Source organism: Nilaparvata lugens, chromosome 2, assembly GCF_014356525.2.
Source record: "Nilaparvata lugens isolate BPH chromosome 2, ASM1435652v1, whole genome shotgun sequence".
In the NCBI taxonomy this organism is placed as follows: domain Eukaryota; kingdom Metazoa; phylum Arthropoda; class Insecta; order Hemiptera; family Delphacidae; genus Nilaparvata; species Nilaparvata lugens.
The window spans coordinates 33682713-33703787 of NC_052505.1; the positions used below are offsets into that span (position 1 = coordinate 33682713).

Here is a 21075-nt window from a genome sequence, read left to right on the forward strand (position 1 = left end):
GCCTTATATAGATGAGGTACCTTCTAGTGAACCCTCTATTACAAGGACAGATTACCCGTAAATTTATAAATTAATTCTGTGAACCTCATCAATTCTATTTTTCCAATTCCTTGATACGAGTACTGAACAAATCATGTATTACCTTATCTAATTAAGCCGTTTCATAATTATTGCAGATTTAGAGGAAACAGGGAAATTCAATTATGAGTGAATAAATATGTTTTAATTTACAATTGAGTTATTGATTCATAAAACTATTCTCCATTTTCAAAGTATATTTGGTCAAGAATGCACAATTTGATAAATACGACTCAATCCGTTTTATATTTACAAAATAATATGAGAATATTGATTTGAGTAAACTTTTGAACAATATAATACAGTAAAATCTCCAAACAAAAACTTCATCGTCATAATAATAATAAAGACATAAATAAGATTAGATGAAAATATAATTAATAAATCATATGAATTCAGTTTAATTTTAGAATGTAAATGATGAAGAATCATTCATGCTATACATCACCACTTTAGGACAAATTGTAAACTTAATATACTTACTCAACAACTATGAGTAACTATAGTATAATACTTGTATTTGAACATTTCTTATGCGGAGTAGGCTAGACTTCCTCATAAGAATTGTTCAAACTCATCATCAAAAATGAACATTCACACAAATTAAAATGAATGCAAATCACAACAGCAGAAGGATTATTAAATTCAAATCACATTTTTTGTTAAATAGGTGACTTAAATAAAGCCTTTCTGGGCCAAATCTGTACTATACAAAAAATCTGAATGCGATTTTTTCTTGATGGATTGATACAACCTACACATGCTCGAACGAAAAGAGAGTTACACTTAAAATATATCTAAAATCAAAGACACTCGAGATGACTGTTCCACAGTCACAACAAAAATGTTTGGTGCTGGTTGCAATGTTCAATGCTAATCACGATAAACTGGAGGAGATTATTCCCTCAACCAATGCTAACATCTTCAAGTGGGTCGGACTACACTGCGGTTAATGTGACAACCTAAATTTTACAATCAACAATTTATCAAGAATTTTTGTGCTGCAGCAAACAAGACACTATATTGCATAAATGTAAAGTTACGCAATAGTCATACTATAACCAATTAACAATCATATAAGAATATACCATGATTAACATCCAATATAGTTTTTGCAATACATTTCATTCAAACACTTTGGCAAAGCAGTAAGAGCATTGAGTGGTATTATTGTATTGCATCAATGAAATCATATTATTGGATGTATATCACTTAGTAAACATACAAAGATTTTATTTATTTATACAATATGACAATTTCCACTGAGTCTAACAAGACCCATAGTGGTACAAAACGTATTAATGTAAAACTAAAATTATAATAGATGAGCACAGTAAAAATATTAGGTTATTTTATTTTGTTACATTAATTTTTCAACAATCACTGGGGACATAGTTACTGTGCAGGAACAGTAAGAATTTATAGCATTTATAGTTCAACAATCACTGGGGACATAGTTACTGTGCAGGAACAGTAATAATTTATAGCATTTATAGTTCAACAATCACTGGGGACATAGTTACTGTGCAGGAACAGTAAGAATTTATAGCATTTATAGTTCAACAATGACTGGGGACATAGTTACTGTGCAGGAAGAGTATAGGATCGACGAGATCGAGCGGTATCCTGGCTCGCTTCAAGTAGAAGGCAACACTCTGTTCCATGGGGATCCAGGACTGCGGCAGAACTGTGGCGGGAATGGTGTTGTATTCTTTGGAGAGCGCCGAAAGGTAGGGGTATTTGTTGGCCGAGTTGTGCCACCAGGCGAGCGGGCAGCCTTCCAGGTTGGCGGGCGGTTCACTCTCGTATTGCATCATCTCGATGTCAGCTCGGTCAGCCTTCGACAGCGGCTGGTTTTTCACGCACACGTTACGCAGAAGAATTTCCATCCCTGCAACAGCCCACATTACTATAGTCCACACAAAAATGGTCACAAATCTTATACACTGATCATGAAATACTCATATTTTGAAAAACTTCCTCAGCTACTGTAAACGTTATACTGAACCAAATTACATTATGTTTACCAAAATATATGTTCACGGACCAATATAGAATACTTGGAAGTTCTATTTTTATTTGAGAAAAATTATGTTAATTGAGGTAAAAATGTAAAATAAGTGATAATAAATGGAAGTGCTAGCTTGAAGCTTTTATACAGAACATGGATATCACACAATTTGGAGTAAACGGTGCTTGGTGCTGTAGGATTTGAATAGTCAACTATAATATAATTGGGATTTTCGTTTAATAATAATTACAATATTAATCTCGATCAATCTAGATACCAGTAACTTTAAATTGTGACAAAATATTTTTTATGATTTTTTCTGTTGTAAACTGAGTTCTAGAGATCGATAATGGTTTAGAGACTAGAGTCAAAAACTAGTTTATTGTTCATATACTGATTAAACTATTGAGCAGCTAGTCATTTTTAAATAAATGATAATTTCAAGTCTATACATTCGATATATTCGATAATGGTAGATGATTATAATCTTTATAAGATTCCTTTAAAATATAATCTTTTATGCGTTGAAAATTTCCAGCAAAAATGAGTTTGATAAGTCTTGAACTTGCAACCTTTGATGAACTGCACGAGCTACTAACTAAGCTACGGAGTCACTTGGAGTAATGCCTGTTTGATTGGGCTTTTATAGTTACGTAAACTTTGAATCATAAATTGAATAAACTTGTTTTAATTGTTAAATTAGAATTGATTGATTAATAGCAATAAAAATAGTTACATGTTCATCCTTGATAATTCAGCGTCTTTATGCAAAATTTAAGTTGATCAGTTCAGTAGTTCAAGCATGATGATGCGTCATTAGTTTTTTCCCATCCAGTAAATGTGTAACACGATCCTTTATAATATTATAGATTACCTCATGAGTGTTTCCTTCTAGTTTATTGTTTTGTTTGAATAAAAGTATAAGTTTTTAGTTTTTGTATTGCTCCGTTTACACATCCTGGCAAACAATGTTCTCCCTGAATTATGAGTATTTTTCATCAAATCTACCTGATGTAATTTAGAGTGAGTTATAATTATAAGGAGTTTTGTGAACTCCCAGTTATGGAAGAAATCTTATTTATATTAGAGCTGCAAATTACAAAAATTCACAGCAAATACTGCTTGATCCCTCGAAAAAATCTACTCAAGATCGCACACTGGAGGCTACAGGAAAACCTCCAGTCACAAAAAATTCTGACCCCTGGCACGCAAATTTTTGCGGCGGATTTGAATCAGCTTCGCACAAAAATAAATTGAACGCTTTCTTGTTCAGCTCGTCAATATAAGTCTATATCAATGGAAAAAGTACGATCGAGTTAGGAGGGGTGCTTAAGGTAGTTTTCATAAAAAAATTGAAATTTATTAAATTGAAAAAATTCATAGCCAAAACTGCTTGCTCTTTGAAGTTAACTGAAGAGTTGTCAATGATGACAGATTATAATTGAAAATATACGGTGGGCCTAATAAGAGGACAATTTAAAATAAAAATATCATTGTGTGATATAAAATAGAACAGTATTACAATAAATTTTTGTACAACATACCAGATAGCCGAGGTTTTTTCGCTACACCAACTTCTTGATCTTCATTTGAGCAGCCGATTACATCCATTACTTTGATGAGTTCCTTCTTCACTTCTCCAACCAAATCTGCATTACTTTTTTTATCATCGGTTAGAACCATCGTCTTTAGTCGTGGATCAAGAACAGTTGAAATCTTAAGCAAAGATTCGACTGATTCGTCTGAGTAGCTGATTGAAACAGAGAATAAAATATCAATACAATTCCAACACATCAATATATTATACCAAAGTAACAAGAATAACACATCATCAGAAATATGTGGCAGTTCGTGTGAGAGTTCGAATAATTTGAAATAGAGGATTGTTTTTCCATCATTTATGCATGAAATCAATCATTGCAGCAATGCTCGAAGATTGGAGCATGTAGGAAGCAGCATAGACAAAATGACGACGAAGTATATGTTTCTTTTCAATCAGATATCTGCTTAATGGAGATTCAGCTAGTGAAGGTCCATTAGATTCCATTCTCAATTCCATAATCATTGAATTATTTTTCCTAATCGGAAATCATGAGAATCATCTGGGAAAAACAACAGGCATGGACTCAAACGGTTTTCTCCTGATATCATTTGAAATGAAAATTCATATATTTTTTAAATAAATAAATTATTTCTTTATAATGAATGTTATAATTATCGATATAAATATTATCTCTATTCAAAAAAAAGAAATGCTTTCTTTTGAATTGATTGTTGATGAGGCATAGAATTATTGATTATATATCAGTAAAAAATATTCAATATTTATCCATAAAATAAGCCTCAACTCAAAACTGTTTCTTATTCTTTCTTTAGCTTTGATAAAATAGAATTGTCTCAATTCCAGAATAAGGACATTCTTTTTTTCAAATGGATCTTTGATAAGGAATTCCCAATAATAATAATAACAACAACGTATGAAGTATTTATTGGAATATATTATTAATTGGTATAGTATGGGAATAAGTAATTAATATAATGTAATATGGATAAATTAAAAATATCGAATATGTAAATCAGCAAGTTTGTAAAACGATAAATAATTAACAAACCGACTCAATGAACTTACAATTCTCTCAGCGAATTAGCAATCTCATTTTTCAGCGATGCTGCGAATTCAGAATCAGTTTTTGAAACCTCCAGTCGAACATTCAACAACTCGTTCAATAGAGGTTTGACGATTGACACAAGAGCTGACTTCTCTTCAGCTAATGTGGTCAGAACCACCTGAAAATAATCATTAGAATTACCTCAAATAGACTGTAAACTTTGTGTTATAATAGTTGAATAGTTAGATAATGTTTATCGCCAGTTTCATAACTTCAAATTGTTATTGGAATTAAATTCTATTGATCAACATTGTGAAAAGAGAACTGAACGTAGACTATCCATGAGTGTTTGGAGTGATGATTGTGTGTAATTTTTGTTGCATAATTTGTTATGGAAAGGTAATTTCAATTTGGGAACAAAAATCAGAGGCTATTTGCAGCTCGCATCAGACATTACATTACTTTAAGGTTCTAGCTTCTAAAATGATAAATCAACAGTTCGTGAAAATGAGGGTGGACGAGATGAGGATGAGGAACCACCGATCAACACAGAGTATGTGCTAGAGCCAACATACTAGGAAATAGAGACTATATTGTTAAGCAACTCAAAAATGGCAAAGCAGCTGGGGGAGATAATATACCTTTTGAAATTAGAAAATACGCTGGTCATTTCACAGTGCAGGAAATACATGAGCTAACATGTATGATTTTGAGGGAATGAGTCATGCCGAAATGCTGGAACACAGGCCACATATCCCATTCATAAAAAAATAATGAACTAGAAACTGCTCCAACTTATGTAGAGCGAACCATTGGAGAATATCAATGTGGTTTCCGTCCCGAACAAATCTTCACTATAAGGCAGATCACAGAAAAGTGTTATGAGCATGGCCATGATTTTCACATTTTATTCATCGATTTTAAACTAGCCTTCGATAGTATAGTGAGGGGTGAGTTATAGAAAGTACTAAAGCAATATGACTTACCGTATAAATTGAATGGGCTTGCCAAAACATAAATGAGCAAAACTACGGCGAGAGTAAAAGTTGGATCTGGAAGAAGTAGAACTTTTGAATTCAATACTGGTGCAAAGCAAGGAGACGGACTGTCAGCACTACTATTCAATGTTGCATTACATTGTGTGATTGACGTCATTGACAAGAGAGGAAACATTTTTCATAAAGTGTACCAGGTTTGAGCTTATGCCGATGACGTAACCATGATTGCCAGGAGAAAAGATGGTCTCCAGGAAACGTATGAATTACTTGATAGAAAGGCAGAAAAGATTGGTCTCATAGTCAATGAGAATAAACTAAATACTTGAAAATATCGAGAAGTCAAGCACGAAGAGTTCAGCAAAATCAAAGGATCGATAATAGGTTGTTTGAGGGGATGAAAAACTTTAGTTATCTGGATGTTGAATTGAATAATCGAAATATGATGAGTAGCAGTATCAAGCAGAGAATATTTACTGGAAATATAGCATAACAACGTGAAGCTTCTAAAGAACAGGCTCATCAGTAGAAGCAATGAGATTTATAAAACCCTCATAACACCTGTAGTTCTGAATCGTGGACATTGACTAAGGGAGACAGACAATCACAATTTAATTGTATTTTAATGAGAGGTGCTTAGAAAAGTGTACGGTCCTGTTGAAGAAGGAGAACTAATGTAGAATTTGAAACATTAATAAGAGGCCGTAGTATTGTACGCTTTATAGAGGGACAGAGGTAAAGATGGTTTGGACATTTTTACAAGATAAATGAATACAGAATGCCAAAAATAGTGTTCGAAGAGAAACTTTACTCAAGAAGGAACTGGGGCAGTCTGAGAATACGATGGAAAGATGATATCAGGGATGATGGTTTACAGAGGATGGATAATGGGAGGAGGAAACATAATAAAGAAATCAGAGACCTCTACAATAAGCCATACATTGTAAGCGAAATAAAATTGAGGAGATTGCAATAGGCCAGGTACGAACTCAGAAGAGGAGAAGAGTCCAATCTGAGAAAAGTTTCAGCACCCAAACCTCCAGGAAGAAGAACCCGTGGGAGACTCAGACAGAGATGGTGGCAAAATGTTGAGACTGACATGAAGAAGCTTGGAGCGACAGAAAAATATGCTGAGAAGCGAACTACGTGGAGACAGTTTTTTGATGCGGCCAATAATATCAACTTAGATATAGATGGCCCTGGGAGTAAGATGGTAAGTAAGGAAGTACAGAGGATGGAGAAGATTGATTAAAGACAGAGAGGCTTAGAGGAATGTTATGATGGAGGCTAAAGTACACACTGGGCTGTAGAGTTGAATAAATAATAATAAAAAACAGTTCGTGAATGAATTCGGGTACCTTGAAAGGTTCCAAAACGGCTATTACTTCAGAAATAATTTCCCATTCTTCATCAGTGTAGGTAAGTAGCAGTTTGTCTTCATCGGATATTGTAATTGCTTCCAGGATGCTACCTACTATAGATCTTCGCTTCAACAGCTCCTCCAACATTGAATACGTTGATATCCATACATCTGGATAATCTGAAGTGAGCCTTATTTCATCGAGCTGCAAAACAAGAAGCATATTTTTTTGATTCACATTTTAATTATCAGTTTGTTTTAAAATCATGAAGCTGCAACAAAGTGAGGAGTTTTTCAATTTACAGTTTGAATAATTGACTTGATAAATCAGAGTTTTTATAAATTGAGAATAAGGAATAATTAATTTTGAAAATTATATTAATTAATTATTTTGGTCAAAAATCATAATGAAATCAATAATAGATATCATTCCAATCGAATTACCATTTTCCAGGAAAAATCCCCGAAAGAATTTTTCTCGTCGGTTTCAGCCTGCAAGAAAAGTGACACAACTCGAAAAAATCAATTTTCGTTTATTCCAAAAATGGCACTGGTTTAGTCACATCTTGCAACAGAGAAAGAGTCACAAATGTAGTTTCACTGTAAATCACTAGAATGAGCGATGTGTCACAATGCCTCCAGCAAGAATCGCATGTGATAGCTCATGAACACTGACACAACTCAATGCTGTGCTGGCTGACACCAGGGGTGAGTGCGAAATGCTTCTGCAATACTGTCACATTACTAGTTGTGACGTTTTTACTTTCCTTGCCCTACTACCACAGGTAAGGAACGTATTGCTTTCCAAAAAACCATGTTTTTCACGATTTTCTTAAAAATGACTTGACTGATTTATTTCAAATTCATACCCTTTATATACCCTGTAGTTATTTATCAGCTCTATCAACTGGCATGGGTCTTATTCCTTGGAAACTAATGGGGTCCACCCCATCCTTGAGAAATGGACTTTGTAAACTCCTTCTCGTGCATGAGGTAGGTAGGTAGAGCAGTTTATAAAAATAACACATAGTCGAGATATTTCATCTGTAGAACAGCTGTTTTGACGACTTCGAATTTCACAATAAATTTATTACACAGAGGAAAAAGTACTCTGAAAACAATTATATAAACACATATACAGTAGTCTGATCGTAGTTTCAAATGTGTTGCCGGCAATCGTCATTATGTTATTCCCCTAAATTATTCTCGTTCAAGAATGAGGCTTACAGTTCAATGAGCAAGGAAAGTTGTGTGAGTGTACCACACCAGATTTTTATTGTTTGGAATAGTGTAAGTTTTGATATTCACGCACTTCTCATCTTGAATTGCAACAGTTCTATCGTTCTGATGTATGTATTTTTTCTACTGTTAAGTACTTGAAAATGTCACATCTCAATCATAATTTATTTTACGTTCCATCATCAATAGAGTAGCTAAAACTTAAACTTAGATCAATTCTAAAAGTTACGTTATTGATAACGCTTATACTTTTCGACAACTAGCTTGGCTTGTTGCAATAATTGACCCAGAATATTGGCATCAGGTGTACCTGAGTTTGCTATGATTAGTTAATAATGTGCACTATTATTACGATGTCAATAACAGACAATAGTAATAATCATCTTCACTTTAGGAACTAGAATTTTACATGGTGAAATAGTACTATAAATGAAAGTAACTATACTATTGCTGTATGCTGATGTTCCATCTATAGGAATAACTCAATCAATAATGCTTTGTCAAAATGACTAGAGATAAACTACAGGATTTCAACAATCTGTTTTTAATTTCCATTTTGGAAAAATCCATAATTTCAAAAATGATGTCACGAGGAAAACTCATGTTACAGCTTGTCCTGACTGGAAACAATGTCCAAACAAGTGATGAGGCGGAATATACAGTGCCAGGCAACTTGAATACTGCAGAAAAAAATATTGACAACAGTGACTTTCCCTATCACACAGAATATAGACCTTATGTTCTGCATGACCCCCAAAAAAACACCATTCTGAAACTGCAAACCCCTCAAAAAAATATGGAGAAAAATGTTTGAAAAACAAGCTTGGGTGAAAGAAGTATCAAAACGCCAAACTAACAGAGGTGAGACGTACAGAGACGTACTAACAGAGATGTCTCATCTTCAAAGTCAAAATAGTTATTTGTGCAACTAGTGCGCAAAGTGACAGTTTACTGTCCGAAAGAAACGTTTACGCTTCTTGAGTGCAGCAGAGGAACTTTACGCACGTATTCCACATTAAATGTTTCCTACAGTTACCATTGAATATGAAAAGTGAATAATTATGGGTAAAATGATGGCTGAAATCCATCAAATGTTTGTGTGTGTGATGCTGTTATTAATAACCTTAATTCATTTAAAAATTAATAATCCAATTGAAGTTGAAAATTCTCAGCCAAAATTCTCATTTTTATTCATTCAAGAATCAGAAAAAATACAGATAGAACAAAAAATTCGCATTCAAAATACATGCCAACAGCTGATTGGGATGGCTGCAAGATGGCTGAACCGACAAGCGCGCGACCTAGCAGGAAGAATCGTACCTAAGTGTTTCATCCAGCTAAAAATTACTGAAACAGGATTCATAAATTTAGACTTTTGCTCAAATTACTGAGAAAAATGCTCAAAGAAAACTGAAAAATATTTATAAAAATAACATAGACAACAGAGAATATTTTATTGTAGTATTCTTATGTTTTTTATTATTTTTATTTATATGGATATCGAACTGCAATCATTTAACCTCAAAATTAGAGTTTTATAATGTATATTTGCTACTTTTCTCATTGCTTGCAGTTGAAATAATAATCATCAATAGGAAAGAACTATTATTTATTATTAAATGATGAGAATTCGTAAATGATGATTATTTAATTATGATTTAAATTAACATTATTCTTGTTTTGGATTTCTAGATTGGGATTTTATCATAAATGTAGGGTAGCCATTGAAATGATTCTTATCTAAATCTAACCACAGTCATTGTTACCAACTTAATTTTTGTTTTCGTGCACTAATCCTCCATATAACCCACCAACTATTTTGTGTTGCCATGTTGCAAATCTGGAGTACGCAAAGAAAGTAATACTTTGCGCACTAGAGCGGAAAAGTGATTCTTTGCGTTCTGTAATCAGTGCAGGAATGGCCACTTTTCAAGGTAACTGTAGGAAAAAACATTGCTTCCAAGTTGAACACAAAAGTGCAGACTCTAGTGCAGTAAGTAACAAATTCATGAAGGATGATCGGATGATCGAAAACTACTTTAAATTAATTTCGGCAATCAGTGAGTTGTAGAGACAAGCAGTATTTCCAAACAACAGCAATAAGAATCCCAATACTGATCGACTAGTATAAACTATGAATTTTATCTTCACAAGATTTATTTCTATTTGATTCAATATTGAAATAAGATCTTCCAATTCCATATTCTAGATACCATTCATATTCTATGATACAATTAATAATTATGATGCAATAATCCAGTTCTATCATGTTGTTTAGTAGTGACAAATCGGTGTTCTTAAGACTGAGAAGTTCCTACTTCTAGTATTTTATTGTAAGGAGATTGAAATTTATTAATTACCTAAATTTATTATTAATTTATTAATTTTTTCCATTGTATCCCTTGAACTTATTTCTTCTCTTTCTAAATAATAAAGAAAAATGGTCTGAAATAGAATAAGAAATCCATGATAATAACTATTTATTATTACTAACAGTTATTCAATTTTCAATTTCAATTTATTAAAAACACACAAAACAAGACAAAACAAAATTACAAAGATTTACGAAACAAATAAAACACAATAAAATGTTACAAATATAAAAAACCATGGGCTTAGTGTTTGGGTGTGTTAGAGAAGAGAAAAAAAAGAGAGGAAGATACCTAGCCAACTATGGTTTCCCATGTAATAGGCAGGCAAAGAAGAGAAGAGAAGTAATGAGGAAAAAAGGAAGGGAGAAACGGGGGGAAGGAAGAAAACAGAGGAATAGGTACTCAAAATAAAGGTAAGCGAGTCCACTGAAAAATGAAAAAACTAATGAAAAAAAAATGCTGGAGCAGAAATCTCGAGTCATATATCTAAATGGAAGAAGAAATTACTGTATGTCCAGTTTTTAAATACAGTTTAACTTTTCCGCTGATCTTATTGGCCATGAGAAAGTGATTTGCAATGAGGTTTATTATTTTAGTACCTATGTAAATAAATTGCCTCCTTATACATTCAATATTAGTGTTATAGGTTACATATTTGTTAACAGTGGCCCTTAGATTATAATAATTAAGAGTAGAGTTTATTGTGAGAGGAAAATCGGATCTATATTTTATTAAGTACTCAATTACGGTTTTTATGTATAATTGACGTATAGTCAAGTCATGACCTCAAAATCACTAAAAACCATATCCGTTGGATAGAGCTTGAGTTTGCTTAATATAGTTTTAATTATTAGTTTTTGTGCTACAAATAATTCAGCAATATGACAGTTGAAACAGCCTCCCCAAACAACTATGCCATACTGCAGAATTGACTTGACTAGAGCATGATACATCATTTTCAGGTGGTTCTTATAAGAATTCTGTTAACTTGGTAAAATTTAAAAGATAAATATCTAATTTTTCTACTTATGTATTTAATATGAACATCCCATTTAAGGTTTTCATCAATTATAATTCCCAAATACTTAGTATTATTAACTTTATTAATGGTGGGACAATCACAATTACCCAAGTTTAAATTGCACTGAGAATGGAGTCTCAAATCTTGATTCTCGTTAGGCTGCCCTACTCTATTTGCAGAGAAAGTTATGTAATTAGTTTTTTCAATATTTAAACTTAAGGTATTCTTATCTAACCACTTCTTAATTAAAAGCATATTATTTTCAGCTATAGTATGAACTTCATTCCACGAATTACCGTGAAAAATAGCTGCAGTATCATCTGCAAAGGATATCACAGTTGAGTTTAGAAGTCTTAAATTTAAAAAGTCATTCACATAGAGTATGAAAAGGATGGGAGAAAGTACAGTACCTTGAGGTAGACCATAAGAAGTTAAGTTAGTTACACTTGATTGATCATTTATGGTTAGGGACTGGGTTCTATTACTCAGATAGCTTTTGAACAATTTAAGCGAGACTCCTCTGAAACCATAGGACTCCAGTTTATTGAACAAAGTATTATGAGGTATTGTATCAAAAGCTTTGCGTATATCCAGGAAAACCGCAATAGTTTTCTTATTGGAGTTTATTTTATCAGATAAAGTATTGATGAATTTTATTAGAGCGTCAGATGTACTTTTACCATTTTGGAAACCGAATTGGTTCTTGTTGATTATTTTGTTAAGATTCAAGAAAGAAACAACTCTTGACTTTATTAGTTTCTCCATTATTTTAGCAAGGTTGCTGATAAGACTGATCGGTCTATAATTACAGGGATTAGTCGGGTCACCTTGTTTGAATAGAGGTTTTATTTTGGCTGATTTGAGGTGCTCGGGAAAATATCCCTCCTCAAAGCATCTATTAAAAATGAAAGCGAGAGGTTGAGATATAAAATTGGCTATTTTCTTCAGCGTAATATTACCTAGACCATCAATACCAGGACTGCAGTTGTTCTTTAGATTTTTAATAGTTGCCTCAACTTCAACTGGGCACGTTGGTCTCATAAAAAACGTGTTATCGATCTGTATTGCAGAAAATCGATCACCAGTATTATCAGGGATATTGATAGTTTGAGCTTGTAATTTACCCACATTTGTGAAATAATTGTTGAGGGAGTGAGCGTCAAGTTCAGTACTCTTTTCCTTGATACTGGCCTCACCTATAACTTCGTTTAAGCACTTCCACAACTTCATGCTGTTGTTATTACAATTTTCAATTTTCCCTTTATAGTAGACTTCCTTTGCATGATTTATGATCTTATTCAAACCATTACGATAAGCCTTATATTCATTCTTCAAGTTATTGTTATTAGGATCTCTTCTGAGTCTAGAATGCATTTTGTCCCGCGTGATTATTGATCTTATGATGCCTTCAGATATCCAGGGCTTCAGGGGACGAAGTCTGTTAGGTATCACTTTTACCTTCTTGCATTGATTGATGAGACTGGTCAAACGATCGACAAATTTATCCATAATAGTGTCAATGCTTCCATTCACGGTATAGATTTCTCCCCAATCTTCATTCCTTATGCGTTCCAATAGTGCATGATAGTTGGTTCTAGTTAATGTGTTTATCAATACGTTTCTATTATCCTTATTGATAGGGATAATAGGCTTCACCAAGTTCAGTACAACCGCGTAGTGGTCAGTTATGGTTGTCCTAAATATAACTCCTTTAATGGACATAGAATGGTTGCCTGAATTTTTATAAAAAATGTGGTCAATGCAAGAATTTGTTGTGGTTGTTACTCTGGTATCACCAGTTATGTAAGACTTATAGCCATTACTATTGAAAATATGCAGATAATCTTGAACAGGAACACTAGTTGAATGTGTATTTATATTCATGTCTCCCGCCACACATACATTTATTCCATTAGGAATTTTACTGATTTCATTACTCAGACTATTAAGAAAATTATCAATATTTTGATTACTTGGTGATCTATAAACCCCAATCACCTTCACAATAAAATCATCAATTCTTAAGTCAGCACTAACTACATTGGCATCAGTGATATCGAGTGAAACTTCATTGAATCTTATGCAATCTTTTATGTACATGCATAATCCATCACATTTATTCTGTTTAGTGTACTTATTTATTGCCGTATATCCAGGAGTGTTGAAAATGAACGGCATATCTGCAGTCAACCAGGTCTCAGTTAATATTATAATGTGAATATCAGTTTTCAATTCATTGAGGCAGCAAATAAACTGATCGAAATTAGCATTCAAACTACGTATATTCAGACATAATATTGAAACACTCAGCATCTTTATTTCTGTCCTCTTTAGTTCAAATAATCGTCGATTACATCTGTTTCATTTTCTGTTTCTAAAATATTAAGAACCTCTTCAGTGTCACTCATAACTTATATCATCAGGTCCACTTCTCTTTCCCTTGTTCCATTTAACAAGCCCCTCACTATCTATGAATTTAAGTTTCTTAATTAGTTTGTCCACAGCATCTACCAAACTGGTTGTTAAATACCTGAAAGTTTCAGTGTGTCTAGACAAGGCAACAATCGCATGGGGCATGCTGTTATAGATTTCATTCTCCTTGTACTTAATTCTGATTAGAATAACATTTTTATGAGTTAGCCCTTGTGCTTCGTGGATTGTGTGAAGTGCAACATCCTCTCTCCACTTTATAGTATCACCCACCATAAGTTTTTCCTCTTGGGTGAATGTTAATATCAAAGTTTCGGGTTGTATCAGATGGTATTCCCCATTTCTGTAAGTAGGCAGAATTGAGATAGCTCTTTCATTAAGCGTCGTAATATTTTCATAGACAGTGGAAAGGACAAAACAAACATCGATAGGACATCTACGAGTTACCGTTTGTTTTGTAAAAGGTTCGCAGAATTCTGAAATTTTATGCCATCTTGTGGCATAATTACTTCTCTCAATGTAGGGTATTTGGTTTGCGTCACCAACTACAATTATTTCTGAGGCCTTACTCAAGTTAGCAATAAAACCGATGTAACCCGCATGCATAAGTAGAGCTTCATCAATAAAAACTCTATTGTATGTTTTATTCTGATTATGATTTATTATATATGAGCCAACTGTCCTGTAATCAAGCTTAAGACGATTACAATGTTTTTGACCATACCTTTCAATGACAGTTTCACGGATTGCTTTAACACCTGCTCGTGTTTGAGTGAGTACTAGATCCTTGCAAGGCTCATGATGCGAGACTATAAAGTAAGATTTACCACAGCCGGGAACACCGTCATACCATTTTATTTTAGGAAGTTTACACTCATGAAGAGTTATTCTATTTATAGTTTTTATTAATTCGCTATTCAGCATAAGTTTATTTTTTCATTTATTTTTTTAAGTATTCATTTTTTTATCGACATTCATTTGAATAAGCAATTTTAGTTTGTAATATTCCTAATAATAACTTCATGTTCCTAATAATTATTATAATTAAATTTCTAGACTCTTGAGAGAAAACTTCAGGGGACATTTTCACAAATTTGGTTGGTAAAAATATTGTATAATTTTTACAATTCTTTTTAATGCACTCCTACGAAATCAGTGGATCCCCATCCTTGTGAGGATTTATTACTGGTACATAGAATTTCAATTTATGCCGTTTTAACTTGAGATAATCCACATTGCTGCATGTACTATTTTGAGAGGTGTATTGTCTAGACGGGTTGCCGTCTAGTTGTCACCCCGACTGCTTGACACTTGGTCATTTTGGCCATAGGCGACTACTTGTACCCTCATGAAAATATGCCATTGCCGTCAAGTTGTCCCCCCGACTACTTGACACCTACTGGACCAAAGGTGCCAACTAGTCATGACCGTAAACGACAACTTGACACCTCGCACCCTCGCGTCAGGGTGTCCCCCAGACTAGTTGTCACCTCCTTAGAAAGGAAACAAGTGGACGGGGATGGCTCACGTCTACATGACACCTTGCACGCTGGCGTCAAGGTGTCATCCTGACTACTTGTCACCTACAGAGCACCAGTTGGCACAACTTACACCCCCGCGGCGTAGGGAGGAGGGATCAAGCAAATTTTATCACTGGTTATGGTGTAGAATTGAATTTTAAGCACTTTTGGTTCAGTAACATTTTCCCGTCAAACGCACGGTTCGGGAGATATTCGCCGTCTGCTATTTTCAGGACAAATTTTTTCGAGTTGGTTGAAAACAAAAAAATGAATAATAAGCCTTTTTGATGACTGAACCAGATGTAGAACACAATTCTAAAAACATTTCGTTTAGTTATGTTTACCCGTCAGACGCACCGTTTACGAGTAAATTGAGCCTAATGCTAGGACAGTCAAATTTTCATCCATCAATGATATGACAGATGAAGCTATCAGTCTGGTTATCAACTGAGGTATTACATGAAGTCTGGTAATTGATATGAGGATAAATAATTATTTATATACACTTGCGCTCAGATGGCAATCAGACCATAAGAAGGCCAATGAGAATCTTCAAGTTGTGTCTGTGTCTTCTACACTCACAGACACTGTTCAAACAAATTTTATGAGTATGATTATTAAGAAGAGTAGCGTGTTGCCATATCTATCACTGCAAATATTGAAGGAAAGAAGTTATTTCTCGAATTCCTGGGCTTATTATAGTAAATAAGTGGCAATGAGAGTAAATATGAGATAGAAATTGAGGCTTTTCATATAGAACTTGATAGTTAGGCTTCATTTTCCAACTTTCAAATGAAGAGCCAGCCGGAATGGTGATTTCTTGTGGAGTGGAGTCGAGGGGATAGGTTGTCGTGACCATAGACGACTACTTGTACCCTCGTAAAAATATACCATTGCCGTCAAGTTGTCACCCCGACTACTTGACACCTACTGGACCGGAGGTGCCAACTAGTCATGACCGTAAACGACAACTTGACACCTCGCACACCTCGACAGGGTGTACCCCCGACTAGTTGTCACCTCCTCAGAAAGGAGACAACTGGACGGGTATGGCTCACGTCTACTTGTCCCCTAAAAACCGGTTTTAAAAGGGGACGAGTAGTCGGGGTGGCACCTAGTCGCGTACCCGTCTAGACTACAAGAAAATGTCACAACTCAAAATTTGATCATATTTTTCATGATGGGGTGTGTAGTTATAAAAATATCTTCCTATAAATTCTTTGTTGTTATTCTTAAGGAAGTTATGCAGACACTGGTGTATACGAGATCAAGTTTGGATCAGAATGAAAAGATTTACAGGATGTTGAAAAAAAAAGGAAAACTTTACTCTGGCCGTTAAGAAAAATTTAGTTTTTTGAGTTGTGTCACTTTTCTTGCGGGCCAGCGATGTATTTTAGGGAGCTGAATTTAAATCTGAAATTTACTGACATGCCAGAGAGCTGCTTCAACCCTAAACAACCCCAAATGTTGGGACTTTTTTCAATTTTCCAATTGGAAAAACGTCACGTTTTTTGAGAAAAAGCAATCTCTAAAAAGTTGAAAAGCAATAACATTTTCAATAAATTGAGTAAATGCAAAGGATTTTACGATTTCTGGTTTTGGAGCTACAGATAATTATTATAAAAAATGTGAATGGAGAAATTTGAGGAGAGATAGCTCAGTTCTCGATAAAATGTTGGAAATGGTAGCGGTGTGAGGTGTATTGAGTAGTGCGCATGCGCTCTCATTCTATAGCAATATGATTTGCACTAAGCGACGAGCAGCTAACAACATAGTTATTTCTATTGCCGAATCAATCGAACTAATCTATGACATGTTTAGCATATATTTTTCTAATAAGAAATTTATCAGTTTTTATACAGTTGAATACCACCTACCGCCTTTTGAATGTTCCACACTTGCAAGTCGCTGCACCACATATGGGTCCATATTACTGGATTGACATCCCTAGTCCTAACACAATTAGGTCCTTTTTAATTAGATTATGTCCTATGTGGTGCAGCGACTTGCAAGTGTGGAACATTCAAAAGGTGGTGTTCAATTGTAAAACAACAGATTTGACAAATAGATGTTGTCCTAAACTCTCATCAGGCCAAGACAGCTTGAATTTTGGAACATGAAAGCCCTAAACCTTTTTATGCTATCTTTCCCATGTGTTCCACTCAATTAAACTACGAATATGAAGATGAAATTTGATGATAAAATATTGTATCAGTATTACCTAACGAGGGATCGGCTCTGTGCGTCAATGTGTCTGATAAATGTTACCTGAAGTAGTTCGTCCTGTATTTGAAGACTTCCAGCTGCCTTGCTGTTTTTGTAGATTTGACCAAGCAATGCTCTTGTTTTTATCAAAACATCCTGTACTTTCCGATTTGAGAAGCAATCAGCAGTCAACACTTTCTGGAATAAAAACAGTTTCAAGTCAGAAGAGCCGAAACGACGCATATTTGAGAATGATGAGCAATTGCACTAATTATAATATAGAAATCTTACTCTTAAATTTGTACATAATTCATTAAGAATTTTCTGTACTCTGAGATTCAGCGGGATATCCAAAACTATCTAGCCACTTTCTAGTGGTGTTCAGACTATATCATACTCGGCTAATGCTAGCTTGGGCATTAATCCATATCAGTGCATTGCGTGCTATAGTGATATTCACATTTTAGGGCCGCTTTCTCCAAAGTTGGTTCAACTATAAGACCCGTTCAACCTGAGTATGGTCGCATTTATTATAATGTATTTCAATAGAGTTAGCTGATGATTTAAAATAGAATTTCAGTTCAATTTTTCGGAGAAAGCGACCCTTCAAGTCAGTATCTGATTAACACTAGTTTACTATCTGTGTATGTTATTACACAAAACAGATGATTGAATCCTTTTCCAACTCCTCACAATTACAAAATTGCAAGCAATTTTTGCTTTTAGGCATGACCAAGGTACCTAGAATACATGTATTCTAGATTCTAGGTACATTGGGCATGACTGTATAGATGTAGATATTAAACAAGCTATCTAAATACTAGGAAATGAAAAAGTCGAACTTCATGAAAATCTATTGCCAAGTTTCGCCGTGAATGCAAACCGATACATAAAGAGAAATGCGAAACCGTCGACTTGAATCTTAGACCTCACTTCGCTCGGTCAATTAAACAAGCAATCCTCAGGTCATCCTCCATATATAATACAGCTTGGATCACTATTTTTAGATTATTTTAGAGATCTTTTTTTACTTTTTTTGTAATAAAGAGTTGACTGAATTTTGATACAACTTTTAATAGAAATTGAAATAGATTACCGCAGATTTGTAATTCATTTAAGGTTTTGTATTGTATAAATAAGTTTGAAATTTGCGCCAAGATTTCACGCGAATGTAGATATATCACGGAATACTAGGAATTATTTATTACTGGAATACTTTAAATACAACTCTAATTTAATACAAATTTACTAAAATACAAGTTTACGATACAACTTTAATTCTCGTGAAAATATATTATTGGTCTATACGAGTGAGTTCATCATATTTGATTTTGATTTGATCTTATAAATTATGAAGAGGGATTATCAATGGAAACTGTATCTTTTAATAAGTTTCTAAGAAACATGTATTGTTGAAAAAAAACAAATAGCAAGACTATGAATTTGGCTGTTGTATCTAGAAGTAGGATTGACAATTAGTAAGCTACGGAAGTTGAAATACCTGAATTGTTGTGAGAAGACACGGCACCACCGTATAGCCCCGGAACGACAGATAAGACAGGATGACGGGGTCATGAGTGGTGCACACCACGGCTCTGATGTTCTCCATGCTCAATCCAAACTCCTGTAGAATTTCTTCGATCACTTCCGAAAACGATTTGTAATCATATATCAAAGAGGAGTGAATGGTCGACAATACTTTCCTCTTTAATCCATTTTCCGGAGATTTCTGAAAACAAAAACAAAATAAAACTATGAAATCACTGAGCTTTTGGTATAATTTGCATTGTTTCAAGAGTGAGTTAACAAAGCAATCGGCGAATTCAAATATTAGTGCTTGTACTAATAAGTTCTGTTTTGCCTTATTTAGGTTACACGATGAAATCAGCAGATTAACACAGAACACGGATTTTCTGTTTTCTTTTTCAGTGTCAATAGTGTCTCCATCCACCATTTGTAATAGGAAATATTATTATCTTCTCAATGGATAGAATCACCTTCATCCACGTACAAAAACCAACAACAAAATTATTATGTTTTAATTAGATTCATATTAACTTGATAATTGGATGAAAAAATATAATGTAAAAAAAATTGAAAATCATACAAAACATGGTATCAAAGATTCAATTTCCATTGAAGCAAAAATCGATTTCGTCAAACAATGAAAAACACTTTCCTCTGAATTGTTTGTGGATTATTCAATGAATGAGAAACATACAGTAATATAAGTGAACACATAGAAATATTTTCGAATTCTAGTAAAATATGTCAATCAAGACTCGTTACTCTGATCTTTGATCGATTATTTTAGGGGATAAATATTTTTTTCCATTCACATAGGCCATATTTCCTTATTTTATTTGGTCATCAAGTTGTACTATTTGGTTTCTTAACATCATGTTTGTATTTTCCACACATATTGCTTGTATGATATCAGAATTATAGAAAAAATAAAGACCTGACTTAAGTACTTGTCATGACTGATTAGCTCTGCCCAGCTTCACACATGGTAACGATCACTTTTGATTATCATAGCCGATTGACCGTAAAAAGTACTTACTATACCAAAGTTTGACTGTGATAGTTGATTTTGAAAAATTCTTGAAAGTGCAATTGAACTAGAGCAATCTCTCAATCATATAGTGGCATAAACACTTCATTGTTCTATTTATTATTATAAGCAACAAGTTCAATACGGCTCTACTAAGAACAAGATAGATTTGGTGATGAAGAGCAAAATAATAAATTTATTTCACTTCTGGAAAGGTCCTCAGTATTGTAACAATATTCATTGTTCCAATTGTGAATGATGAGGATTATGCGAATTATCATGAGAAGTCAGCCTGTTATCCAAAACTATCTAGCCACTTTCTAGTGGTGTTCAGACTATATCATACTCGGCTAATGCTAGCTTGGGCATTAATCCATATCAGTGCATTGCGTGCTATAGTGATATTCACATTTTAGGGCCGCTTTCTCCAAAGTTGGTTCAACTATAAGACCCGTTCAACCTGAGTATGGTCGCATTTATTATAATGTATTTCAATAGAGTTAGCTGATGATTTAAAATAGAATTTCAGTTCAATTTTTCGGAGAAAGCGACCCTTCAAGTCAGTATCTGATTAACACTAGTTTACTATCTGTGTATGTTATTACACAAAACAGATGATTGAATCCTTTTCCAACTCCTCACAATTACAAAATTGCAAGCAATTTTTGCTTTTAGGCATGA

At 33.9% G+C, this 21075-nt stretch overlaps 1 protein-coding gene across 1 annotated transcript in view; it reads right to left on the reverse strand.

The window, feature by feature from the left end:
- Nucleotides 1-264: 264 nt before the first annotated feature.
- LOC111049121 (E3 SUMO-protein ligase ZBED1) overlaps nucleotides 265-21075 on the reverse strand; it is a 31153-nt gene continuing 10342 nt past the window's right edge. Inside the window, exons 6-11 of the mRNA XM_022335130.2 lie at nucleotides 17904-18038; nucleotides 7052-7258; nucleotides 4719-4876; nucleotides 3634-3839; nucleotides 1631-1969; nucleotides 265-1506 (exon numbers count right to left, since the gene is read on the reverse strand). Of these exons, the coding sequence (XP_022190822.2) occupies nucleotides 1638-1969; nucleotides 3634-3839; nucleotides 4719-4876; nucleotides 7052-7258; nucleotides 17904-18038 (1038 nt within the window). The 3' untranslated portion in view covers nucleotides 265-1506; nucleotides 1631-1637. The remainder of the gene's footprint in view (nucleotides 1507-1630; nucleotides 1970-3633; nucleotides 3840-4718; nucleotides 4877-7051; nucleotides 7259-17903; nucleotides 18039-21075) is intronic.